The 12,857-nt window shown below is 42.9% G+C and overlaps 1 protein-coding gene across 2 annotated transcripts in view; it reads left to right on the top strand.

Annotated features, from left to right (window-relative positions):
- The window catches only part of Map2k1 (mitogen-activated protein kinase kinase 1), a 71,860-nt gene that overhangs the window by 26,084 nt on the left and 32,919 nt on the right, over positions 1–12,857 (top strand). For both annotated transcript variants that reach the window (XM_051197732.1, XM_051197733.1), the window contains exons 2-3: positions 9,781–9,991; positions 12,218–12,364. In XM_051197732.1, coding sequence (XP_051053689.1) covers positions 9,781–9,991; positions 12,218–12,364 — 358 coding nt within the window. The remainder of the gene's footprint in view (positions 1–9,780; positions 9,992–12,217; positions 12,365–12,857) is intronic.

The raw sequence follows: 12,857 nt of genomic DNA, 5'->3' as shown, positions 1-12,857 counted from the left end.
TAACTCTTCTCAGATGATTCTAGCTTATGTCAAGTTGACAAAAATCTAGCCAGCTCAAGGAGTCTGGAAGAATATATGCTCAACACTTTAACAATAGTTCTTTGAGGGAAGGTGACATACTGTTTTATTCTGGATTGGTTGGAATTTTTTAATAATGGGTACCCATTATTTATATGCCTAGTAATATTCTATAAGCATACAATCTCACTTCCCCAATTCCTTATCTTGGTATGTTGTGTCTTCCATGGTCAAGCTTACCTCCAATCTTGACTCTCTGGATGCATTGTTCTTTGGCTACTTGGACCATGCAGATGCCCAAAGCCTGAACCACTTTTCACTTCCTGTATCTCTTAAGCCAGGTCGTAGTGGTGGCAGCGCATGCCTTTAATCCCAGCACTTGGGAAGGAGAGGCAGGCAGATCTCTGTGAGTTCGAGAATAGCCAAGGCTACACATAGAAACCTTGTCTGGGAGGGGGACAGGGGGAGGGAATTAAATAAAAAGGAAGAAGAAGAAAAAGAAATTACCATTTCTGATCTTCACTTTCCATTCTTCATAAAATTTGGGGTATTGTCTCTATACCACTGTAGCCCTTTATGCCTGCCTCACTTTCTGCATTTTGAGACATCTAATGAGATAGATTTGTTAGTATCCTTTTCCATGTTGACTGACACCGACATGCTTTTCCTTAGCTGCCTGCTTACCTATTGTTTATCTCTCTACCTGTCTCCCTGTCTCTTACACGTACATTGTTCACAGATGATTGCCTTGGGAGGGCAGGGGTCACAGGGTCTTCCCCTGCTCCTTTTCTCCAGTCTTTACGCATAGAGCTGTGTATGCTGTGCATGCTTCATAAGAAATCTGTTTGGCCCTTGCATTTCTGTAGGTATAGATGTGTGTTACTAGAGGTTCACCCACATTCTCTGTCTCATGTTTTCCTCTGCATCAATCAGCGCAGTCTAGAAGTTTCCGTTCTCACAGTTATTTATGCTGTAAGACTCCCTTTTCTCTTCATATGACTTTTCTGCTTGTTTTTGCTGTATCTTAAAGCAGTATGGAATTTGGCCTCCTTGTGTTTAGTTTTCACCAAACAAGAATGAGACCAAAATACACAAAGAGGCTTGTGTGCTAAAGATCTAGGATGGGGAGGATGTTCTCTACTGCAGCAATAAAGACAAACTAAAATCTAGGTGTCTTTGGATATAAGTGGTTTTTTTGATTTTTGCTTGGTACATCCTTTCCTTCCTTTCTGGCTGCTTCTCAGCTTCTCCCCAGAGGAAACTTCCATTTCATTTTGTGAAATAACTGTCTTTTCTACTTCCACCTCCCTGTGTTGCTAGACCTGCTCCGCCTATTGTGAGGCCCAAGAGCAGTGCAGGCACTTGCTGATGCTTCCTCCTCTGAGCGTGGGATTGTTAGCACAGAGACCTCTTTCCCCACCTTCCACTTCTTTACAGAAGATAGAAGTAAGCTGTGCCAGTTGTTACTTTAAAAGTGAAGGTTGAATTCAGGGTCTTAAATGTGTTAAGTACCCATTTCACCCTGAGTCCAGCTAAAACATTTTTTCCTTTGTTTGTTTTTGTTTCCTTTTCTTTGGCATTTTGATTTTTGTTTCTCTTTAATTATCTCCCCCCCCCCCCCAGAGACAGGGTTTCTACATAGCCCTGACTGTCCTGGAACTCACTATTAGAACAGGTTGGCTTTTAATTCACAGAGATTTGTCTGCTTCTGCCTATTCAAGTGCTGGGGTTAAAGGCATATGTCACCATGCCCAGCTTGCCAGTGTGATTTTAGTAATTAAGTTTTTCTGCTTCCTAGCTGTCACTTATTCTAGGTAGGTTTTGACTCCCATCACATTGGCTGCTCATAACTTGGACGCCTGACTAGTAGTTTTCCACCGTTAGTTGAAGTTAAGTGTCTAAACAATCACTTTTCGACTGCTGGTCCTGGTAGAGTGACCTGGGTGAGACTGTTTCAGAGGGGCGATTTTTTTTCTTGGGGGTGAGTCTTGGGACTCTTTAGTAGCAAACATGCTCCTGTGTGTAAGGGAGAATGTAGATCTAGAGAACTGAAGGTTTCTCAAAATGAACCACAGTTGAACATAACCTTTTAATGTTTTTTTTAATTTTGACTCTCTCTTTCTGTGTGTGTGTGTGTGTGTGTGTGTGTGTGTGTGCTCACACACACACACACACACCAAAGTGCAGGTATCCTTTATGGCTAGAAGAAGGTGTTAGATGCCCTAGAGCTGGAGTTACAGGCAGATGTGAGCTACCTGATGTCGGTGCTGGGAACTAAACTCAGTCCTTCAGAAGAGCAGCAAATGCTCTTAAATACTGAGCCATTTATCCAGCCCTCTCCCTCCCTCCCTCCCTCCCTTTAATACAGTCTCCCTCCCTCCCTCCCTCCCTCCCTCCCTCCCTCCCTCCCTTTAATACAGTCTCTCATACCCCAAGCTGGTTTTGAACTGCCTGTGTGGCTCAAACCCAGGACTTCATGCTAGGCTAGTTAGGCAAGCACTCTATCAAGTCAGCCCCATCTCCCTAGAGACATATTGTACCTGATGTGTTTCTTTTGTCTCCTCAATAGACTTATGAGCTCTTACCTTTTATCCTTGGGAACTTGACTGCTTGCTGCTGGATTGTGCTGGATTGTGGTTATATTGCATTTTCATCTTCTCCCTCATTGAAGAGCCGTGTGAGCCAGAAGTGGTTTTGCATCGCATGCATTGCATGCAAACTTGGGCTACATACCAAAACCTTGTCTGCTTGCCCCTGCCCCTTCAAAAATTCAAAACAAAACAAAACACCCAATAAAGCAAAACTTGATTCCCATCATCCACATGGTTGCTCATACCATCTCTTAATTGTAGTTCAAGGAGATCTGGTGCCCTCTGCTGGCCCCTGTGGACACTGCATGCATGTGGTGTACAGGCATATATACAGGCAAAACTTGCACAGGCAAGTGCAAGTACACACACACACACACACACACGCACGCACACACGCATGCACACACATATGTATATATGTTTGGTTTTTCTGTGTAGCTTTGGCTGTCTTGGAACTCACTCTGTAGAGCAGCAGGCTAGCCATGAATTCAAAGATCTGCCTGCCTCTGCCTCCCAGTGCATGTACCACCACTGCCCAGTGAAAATAAATTAAAAAAACAAAAAACTAAACCTTAAAATGCCCAAGAGTTTGCACTCTTACTTCACCAAGCCCAGGGTGGTGTTTTTCTTTCTTTTTTGAGACAAGGAGTCCTGTAGCCTACACTGGCTTCAAACTTACTATGTAGTCATGGCTAGACTTGAACTCCTAACCATCCTGCTTCCAGCTCTCTAGTGTAGGGATTACAGACACAAGAACCACCAACCCTGCCTGTCTTGTTTGGGGTAGTTTCTAAGGATTCTTTACTCAGATTCTCAAGAACAAGAAATGAGTTTCTAAGGCTGTCATCAATCAAGCTTGTTCTTCAGAAACAGCCAGCCCCACCTTCCCACAGAGCCAGGATCATGTGCTTCTAGGAGGAAGATGACTTATTTATTATATTTTCCATCTAAATTGCCCTTGGTCCCCTCTTCCCTTTTAGTACTCTGGAGCTCTCCTAACTATCCTTCTATTCCAAAGTACTAGTTTTGACCCTTTATGGAAACACTGTTTTTCCTGCCTCTGCCAGTGAGCTTTGTCTCATTCATCAGGGCTTTTCCTCTTCCCTTACCCCCTCAGGGTGTGTCAGCCTGGAGTTTCTTCCCACATTTTACCAGGACCCCAGTACCTCTTAACCCCTGGAAATAGACACTAATAGGGAAGTACCTGGTGTCAGGGATGAGCCAAGGGCATTTTGTCTGAAAGATAGGTACACTTCATCATAGTTTGGAGGAAAAGTCAAAATTTGGTTTTACAGATCCTACAGTGGAACATAATTGTTCCTGGTCTTAAATGAATTAATAGGAATGCTATGCCTTAGTATTTGAGAGACTTGTCCCTGCATCTAAATTTCACTTTTTATCAGATTATCATGTCTCTTTTGCTCTCCATCTTTTGATCTTCCCCAAAACTTTTACTTCCTTTCTGTACTTCTGTAAAAGATTGATTCTTTAGGAATTATTTCATTGGTGTTAATTTTGTTCACTAAGGTAACAGAAGGAACTCTGGGATGTTACTGTATTCAAGCAACAGCATGACACCACCCTCTGATTCAGAATATTGTTCAGTATTCAGGATCTGCCTATGTATGGGAGTGGGTGGTTCTATCACTCCAGGGTGTGTGTATGTATTAGTGTGACTGTCTGCAAAAACATGTTGTGGGAGGTAATTTGTGTGATTGCAGAATCCTGCTGGATTCCCAGGGTAAATTTTTGTAATTTTTGTTTAAGAGAATAGGAATTCTTTGTTACTTCTATTTATTTTGAGAAAGGGTTTCTCTGTATTGCTTTGGAGCCTGTCCTGGAACTAGCTTTGTAGAACAGGCTGGCCTTGAACTCACAGATATCTGCCTGCCTCTGCCTCCTGAGTGCTGGGATTAAAGGTGTGTGCCACCAACACCTGGCACTTGTTATTTCTTTTTAATTAAATCTGTTTTTTTGACTTGTAAAAGTTTGTTTATTGGGCTGGAAGCTACCTGATTTCAGTGGAAGATGAACATCTGTATAACCCTGATATTTTTTTCTTTCTTTCCTTTTTTCCCCTTTGAGACAGGATTTCTCTGTATAGTCCTGGAACTTGCTCTGTAGACCAGGCTGGCCTTGAACTCAAAGATCTGCCTGCATCTTCCTCCCAAATTAAAGGCATGTGGCACTCTGCCCCACTGATTATTTTAATATTATTTTCCTTATCATTTTCTGCAGAATAAATTTATGCTAGTAACTGTGTTCTTCCCCCCCCCCCTTATTTTTCTTCCTGAGATAGGTTTTACTCTGTAGCCTAGGCTGGCCTTAAATTCTTGGCAATCTTTGACCTTTGCCTCCTAGGTTTATAGTGTGAGGCACCACACCTGGCTTCCCATTCTTTTTGTTATCTACATTCTGTTTATCTGCTTAGTCCAGTTCCTTAGTTCAACTCAAAACTCTTATCTCTATAAAACTAGCAGATTTTGGTTACGTAAAGCCATCTCTGACCTAGGCCTTCTGTGAGCATTAGGGAAATGTTTTTTGGTGCACATGCATATATTCAGACAAAACATTCATACACACAAAATAAAGTAGTTTTAAAAAAAACTTTTTTTTGGGTGGCATGAAAGTTCAGAAAAGGGCATGGGCTCCCCTGGAGTGGGAGTTACAGATGGCTGTGAGACAAACTTTAGTTGTCTGTAAAAACAGACAGAGCACTTAATTGCTGAGCCACCTCTCCAGTGTCCCTGAAAAAAGCCTTTGAAGCAAGGTTCCCCTAATGTTCACATGATTTGATGCATGAGTAAATATGTATATTATCTAAATAAATCATACATTTCTCCTAGATTATTTACTTGTTATATAAATAGAAACATGGGAATTTTATGCTCCACCATTACTGGTTTCATTAAATACAATTTCCTCCCAGTGCTTACTCAGATGTATTCATTTTCCCTCATAAACCATCATGCTCCTGTTCTGCCTTAACTACTCTTTGTCCTACTAACCTGCAGTACCCAGGCATCTGTGGTTTGAGTATTTGGAGAGTGATGGTGCTATTTCCCTTTGTTTTCCCGTTTCTTGTCTGAGTGGAGCTCTTCAGCCCTTCACTTTGAGAACTTCGGCCTTATTCTGCACATCCTTTGCTTGCTGTCATATTGACACACTTGGAGCTCAGAGATAGGCAAATAGCTTTCCCTTCCCTATTTTCTTCCTGTCCATACCTTTTCTGTATGGGTGTGAAAACTGAGAACCAGAAAGGCGATTTGCCCATGATCTTAAAGATAGTGGAGGAGTTTGCAGAAAGGAGCTTCTTCTCTGTCTATGTTTGTTTCTGTCTCTGTCTCTCTCTCTTCCTCTCCCCTCTTCTCCTTCTTCTCCTTCCCTGCTTCCTGAGACAATAGCATTTCATACCATAGGCCAGGGGGAATTTGACAGCTCCCTAGGTTCTTTATTGAGATTTCCCCTGTGTGGGGGCTCCTGTCTTCCCTCCAGGACAATGATTGGTCGTTGTCCTCTGCCCTCTCTTTATTGCACTTTCTTGGCAAAGACAGAGCCTGCCTCCTACCCCCATCATGCTGGTCATGCTGGAGTGCAGCTATGGTTTGTGTCTGGATCTTGAGAATCCCAGTTCTTTAGTCTAGATCATGTATAACCCCATGTTAATTAATCCTTAGGACAGCTTCTAAGTTTAATAGCTGTCAGAGGGAAGTATGAGGTCTTGAAAGTTGTGTGCTTGATGTGGTCATGCTTGTCTGTAATTTTAGCACTTGGGGGTGTAGGCAGGAAGATCAGGAATTCAAGGCCATCCTTGGCTACATAATGAATTCAGGACCAACCTGAGCTACCTGAGACCCTGTCTCAAAAAATACCTAAAATAAACTGGGTGTAGTGGCACACATCTTTAATCGCAGCACTTGGGAGTTGGGGGCAGGCAGATCTCTGAATTGGAGGCCAGCCTCGTCTAAAGGGAGTTCCAGGACAGCCAGGGCTACAAGTAACCTGTCTTGGGTGGATAGGGGCTTTAAAAAGAACAGTTCTGGGAGTTGGGAGATCTGCCATTTTGTCCCCCCTGGGCCTCAATTTCCTGTTCTATAAAATGTGGATTGAATCCAGTTGGTGGTCTTTAAGATCTCTCCTTTGCAACTTAATTTAAACTGTTGATCCACAAATGAAAGACCCCAGTGTTGCAGTGTAATTATAATTGTGCCCATCAGGTTGGGGGGTAGAGAGAAGAGCCATTCTTAGCCTTTCACTGTGCTTCTCTGATGTTCCCAAATTCAAGTGACAACACTTGTTTTTCTGTGCATTGCCATTTCAAACCAGTAATCTTCTTGTATCTCATGAACTTGTGTTTGCTGTTAGACAACCATGGTACAGAATTCACATTTCACTGTGCTGTTTTTGCTGAAATTGAGTAGGTTTGAGTGCATCACAGCTGGTCCCTGGAGGGAGGGCTGTGTGTGTGTGTGTGTGTGTGTGTGTGTGTGTGAGAGAGAGAGAGAGAGAGAGAGAGAGAGAGAGAGTGTGTGTGTGTGTGTGTGAGAGAGAGAGAGAGAGAGAGAGTGTGTGTGTGTGTGTGAGAGAGAGAGAGATACACACAAACACACACACAGACAGAGAGAGAGGGAGGAAGGGAGAGAGAGAGAGAGAGAGAGAGAGAGAGAGAGAGAGAGAGAGAGAGAGAGAGAGAGAGAGAGAGACTGTTGGAGCTCTAGTTTTGGTTTTAAATCGCCAGAGTCATTTTTGCTTAAAATCAGTTAAAATATTTAAAAATAATGATTGCAAAGGAGGCAGGTTCTTGTCCTCTGGGCTTTGTGGATGTGATGTGTGTCGGGAGTAAGGACCTCTTCTCATTTCCTTTGTTTGAAGCATTTTACCTGGAGAGGGGGAGAAACAAGATTTATAGACCAACTTCCCTGTGTGAGAGGATGCAACCCTGGGAAACAGCCCCTTACTGATTGGTTTCTTTCCACTGAGCAGTAGGAGCTGTGTTGCTGCCAGCATCAGGTCCACTGGTTTGCCTTTCATTCTCAGGAAAGACTTAAAAATATTGAAGGACTTAAGAACTGTGAAAGGGAAGGCAGTGATTTCAGATCCTGCTGTTGCTGTCTTCTTGTCTTCTTCTCCTGCTTCTACTCTTGTACCCACTGTTTCACCATTGTTTAGAAGTGGGTTAGAATTTCAGGACTTCTCATGAATGTGCTGTTTGCCTTGGTGAAGGTATGCATGAAACTCTTACAGTGCACAGAAGAGAAATCTGAGACCTGGCAAGGTTAGGTGGTTTTTTTTTTCTCCAGAGACCGCTGTTTGATAAACAAATGATATTGGGGTATTAATTTAACAACACTTACTTACCCACCCTCCTCAGGGACCAACATTCCTGACATCATATCTGACAGCCCTAGGGTTAGCAGCCAATTCCTTAGCCGGTGAAGGAGGGATTAAACTTTAGTATGGAGGTAAGGAAGGGAGGAACCCAAAGATCTGGTTTCTTCCGGAAGGTGCTAACTTAATTTGTACCTGCTCTGCTCCTGGTCTCCATTCTCTCCTCCCCTTTAAATCCATTCTGAGAATAGAACTTAGGTCACCAGGCTGTGTTGAGCCATCTCTCAGGTCCTCTTCCATTTTTGACAGAATGTCACTGTGTAGCCCAGGCTAGCTGGGCAATGGCAATCCTTCTTTTGCATCTGTCTCCTGAGTGCTAAGATTATAGGTATCTGCCATCACAAACAGTTACTGTAGTTTGTTTCTACAGAACTAGGTAGGTGATGAGTCAGGATGCCTTTCTACTGGCATGAACTAGTGCGAGGACTGAACCCCCTAAACCTATATTAAGCTGGATTCTTTAGTACATGTCTCTGATCCCAGTGCTTCTGCAGTGAGATGGGAAGTGGAAGCAGGAGAATCTCTGGAGCTTGTGGGCCAGCTAGCCTGTCCTACACAGCTAGAACAAGAGACCCTTCCTTAAACAAGGTGGTGTGTGAGGACCAACATTTCCACAGGTGAACTGTACTTTATGTATAAACTGTACTCATACAAACATACATGAGGAATGAGTCAAGGATGTAGACCTGTGTACTATGTAAAATTAAATTTCTGGGTGTATTTAGTTGTTGTTTTGTTTTGAGACAGTGCTTCTCTGTATAGTCCTGGCAGTCCTAGAACTAGATCTGTAGACTAAGCTGGCCTCCTAAATGCTGGGATTAAAGACTTGTGCCACCATTGCCCTGCTCTAGTGATGCTTTTTAAAAACTATTTGTATTTCTGCTGTGTTTGGGTATATATGTACATGCTTATAGATCCAAAGGCATTGGATCATTTGGAGCTGGAGTTACAGGTGGTTCTAAGCAGCCTGATATGATTACTGGGAACTGAATCCTGTCTTCTAGAAGAGGAGCAAGTACTCTTTATTGGGGAGCTCTCTCTTCAGCCACTAGTGATGCTTTTTTATTTACTTATTTACTTTAATCTGTACTGATACAAATTGCTGTTTGCTGTTGGTTAAAGAACACCACCAAAATAAACAAACAAAAATCTAGCATGATCACCAATTTCCAAGGATATAATCCAGCATAAGAAGTCAAGCCACAGATAAACATGATAAGGTAGGAAATGAAAGATGCCATGGACAAATAAATCTTGAATATAGCATGAGGAGATTGGAAAATCAAAGGTGCCCTGTGACTTCCAGTCATACCTTCTCACCTACTAAGTCTGGGTCAGTTTTGAGGTAAACATTTGTCTCTGCAGGTTCCCTAAGAGTAAGTCAGGCCACTGCCATGACATAATCCACTGGCGACCATGAAAAATAAGGAATTTAACCAAATGGCAATGTTGCTTCTTTGCTACAATCAGGAGCTTTAGTGATTTTTTTTTTTTTAAAGCAGTTTTAGGTGGCTCATTCTCACTTTTAGTAGATTCCTTGGTTCCTCTTGTAGACCTTTATCATACTGAGAGAAAGCCAGGGCCCTCATTTCTTAAATGAGGAAGATACACTTGTAAGAAGTAAAGCAGATTGAAATGGGACAGAGCCCTGGTGAGTAGAACCTCTCCATTAACACCTTCCTTGTGTTGTCTGTGGGCTTGGCCCGAGAGGTGGAGGAATGCAGGGCAGAGTGTCTCTCTGTGTTCTGCTGGTCTATGCTGACCTAGGTACTTCTTTGGGCAGGACGAACCTGGAGGCCTTGCAGAAGAAGCTGGAGGAGCTGGAGCTTGATGAGCAGCAGCGGAAGCGCCTTGAGGCCTTTCTGACCCAGAAGCAGAAGGTGGGAGAACTGAAGGATGACGACTTTGAGAAGATTAGTGAACTGGGGGCTGGCAATGGTGGAGTGGTGTTCAAGGTCTCCCACAAGCCATCAGGCCTAGTAATGGCCAGGAAGGTAAGTTTGTGTAGATAAACAGCTAATTGGATTATCAATTGGGAGCCTGTCAATGGGTGAAAGAAAGGGGTTTTTACTTAGTTTATTTTTATTTTTATTTATTTTTTTTTTTTGTTGTTGTTCAGTTTGATTTTGAACTTGTTGTCTGTCAGACTGTGGGAAATACTAAGGTCTGCTGGTGTGATAATCACCATCCCTAGACTGGGGAATAACAGTGACTGATTTTTCTTTCACTTCCTGTCTGCCATGGGAAAGACACCAGATAGATTTGTCAAATGCAAAAGGGGCTGCTTTTTTACACCTAGCCCTAGTGATTGATGCTCAAGCCAAAGCTGAGTTCCATGGCTTCAGTCTTGAGCTGATACCCTTTCTTATCTACCATTGGTTGTCTTTTGGAGCACAGTTGCCTTGTGTAGAAGGGCTACATTCTTGTATGGTTTTTAGCTCACCATGTTCATGCTTGTCCCTGTGTTTGGATTGTACTATTCCTTCTAGTTTTCCCAACAGCATCCATCCTTGGGACTCACCTTTTGATTATCTCCTGTCGACTGTTCGAACTCATCAATTGTCATACTTATTGTCTATGGCTTGACCTTATTAAATAACATTAAATGTGTCTGTCACTTATCTCTTAATTTGGACAAGGGACAGCATTGAAACACATTAGGGAGCAGCTGAGGTTTTGGCTAAATCAATCCTATCAGGTTCTTGAAGTCAAGGAGGAATCTCTTGGATGACTAAGATTACTCTATCTCATTTCCACATGCCTTTGTATACTACAGCCCAAATGTGAACCATGTTCTGAAGGCCACATTTCCCTGGTCTCTTAGTTCCTCAGGAAATTTTGGAGTAAGCCTTCCATATAGCTTTTTTTTTCTTTTTTGGCTTTTCAAGATACGGTTTCTCTGTAGCTTTGGAGTCTGTCCTGGAACTAGCTCTTGTAGACCAGGCTGGTCTCAAACTCACAGAGATCCTCCTGCCTCTGCCTCCCAAGTGCTGGGATTAAAGGCATGTGCCACTATAGTTTGTCATAGTTTCCTTCTTTTTTGGGGGGGGGGTCGAGACAGGGTTTAACTGTGGCTTTGGAGGCTGTCCTGGAACTAGCTCTTGTAGACCAGGCTGGTCTCAAACTCACAGAGATCCGTCTGCCTCTGCCTCCCAAGTGCTGGGATTAAAGGCATGCACTACCGATGCTTTCTTTGATCATTATTTTTGGAGCCCAGCTGGAACTAGCTGATTCCTGGTTACAACTCTGATGCTAAGACATGCCTGTGCATTAATATTCAACCCTGAACTAATAGGAACTTGGTTTTGAAAATGGCCTGTTTGGGGCTAGGAAAATGACTTAGTGAGTAAAAGTGCTTGCTATGTAAGTGTGAGTACTCAAGTTCAAATCACCAGACCCTATGTAACAGCTTGATTTGTAATATGAGTTTCTGTGATTTCAGTGTTAGGGACTTGTGGCCCAGCTATCTTCACATGTGCAGTACAAAAGCAGAGAGCAGGGGCTGGAGAGCCCATTCCGGTGTTAAAAGCAGTTACTGCTCTTGCAGAGGACCCGGGTTTGGTTTCAGCACCTACATGGCTACTTAAAATCATTTGTAACTCCAGTTTCAGGGGATCCTGCACACACATGGTACACATATATATATATATATACCCAGGTGTGTGTATATGTGTACACACACACACACACAAATATAAAAACAAAACAAAGAGACTGTCTCAATTGGGTAGGTGAGAATAGACACTTGGGGTTGTCTTTTGACCTCCACATGTTCACCATTGCAAGAGGGTGCCTATATTCACACATGTGCTTGCACACACATACACATACATTTTTCATGCTTATGCACAGACACAAAGATTAATTAATAATAATTTAAAATTGCTTATTTTTCCAAGTGTAGTGGTTCATGCCTATAATAAATGTTTGAGAGACTGAGGTGGGAAGATTGTAAGTTCTCTGTCTCAGCTACAAAGTGATTTTAAGGTCAATCTGGGCAATATAATGAGATCCTTTCTCAAAATAATAAAGTAAGTAGAGAGCTGGAATGTGTAGCTTAGTGGTAGTACTTGCATAGCAAGTACTGTTTGGTCATCAGCACCTTAAAAATAAAACCAAAAAGCTGTTTTTCTTCTTACCTTTAGGAACTTAAGTCACTGAAGAAGGGCTTTCTACTTTACCCCCTTCCTAAAAGCTCTCCCCTCACTTCTCTCCCACAGCTAATTCACCTGGAGATCAAACCCGCAATCCGGAACCAGATCATCCGGGAGCTGCAGGTGCTGCATGAGTGCAACTCCCCATATATCGTGGGCTTCTATGGGGCCTTCTACAGTGACGGCGAGATCAGCATCTGCATGGAGCACATGGTATGCCTCCATCTGTCTGCCTGGTGCCAGTGGCCAAGAACAGGCTGGCTGTGGCCTCATTGTTGCTCTGGATGGTGACCAGCTCTTCCTTGGCTCCTTGGTCCACACCCGGCAGCCTGGAAGACTTGGGCCTTGACTCTGGGTCTGGTGTAGTTACAGGATGACAGCCCTGTTTTCTAGGACCTTTCTCTTCTAAGAGAAGTACTAGATGCCAGAAATTCCTGGTGGGCTTTTCTAGAGAATATTTCGTAGTTTTCTCCTATTTTGATGACTATAAAGTTTTGATGTGGTCCAAATCTGGTTAATACACTTTAAGTCCACTATGTGTACAGTGCTGTGTGCTATTTACAAGGTTCTAGGGTAATGAAGATGACGACAGGGTTGTATCAGGAATGATAAAAACTCAGAGACAGATAGATATTGGGGTTCAACCTTAAGATCAGAAAAGCAAAGCAGCCAAGTCACCAGAGAGCTCTTACCTCTACCAAGGGGA

This window comes from Phodopus roborovskii, unplaced genomic scaffold, assembly GCF_943737965.1.
Source record: "Phodopus roborovskii unplaced genomic scaffold, PHOROB, whole genome shotgun sequence".
NCBI lineage: Eukaryota > Metazoa > Chordata > Mammalia > Rodentia > Cricetidae > Phodopus > Phodopus roborovskii.
Note: the sequence above shows the minus strand (reverse complement) of the source record. Positions and strands in the feature narration are given on the sequence as shown.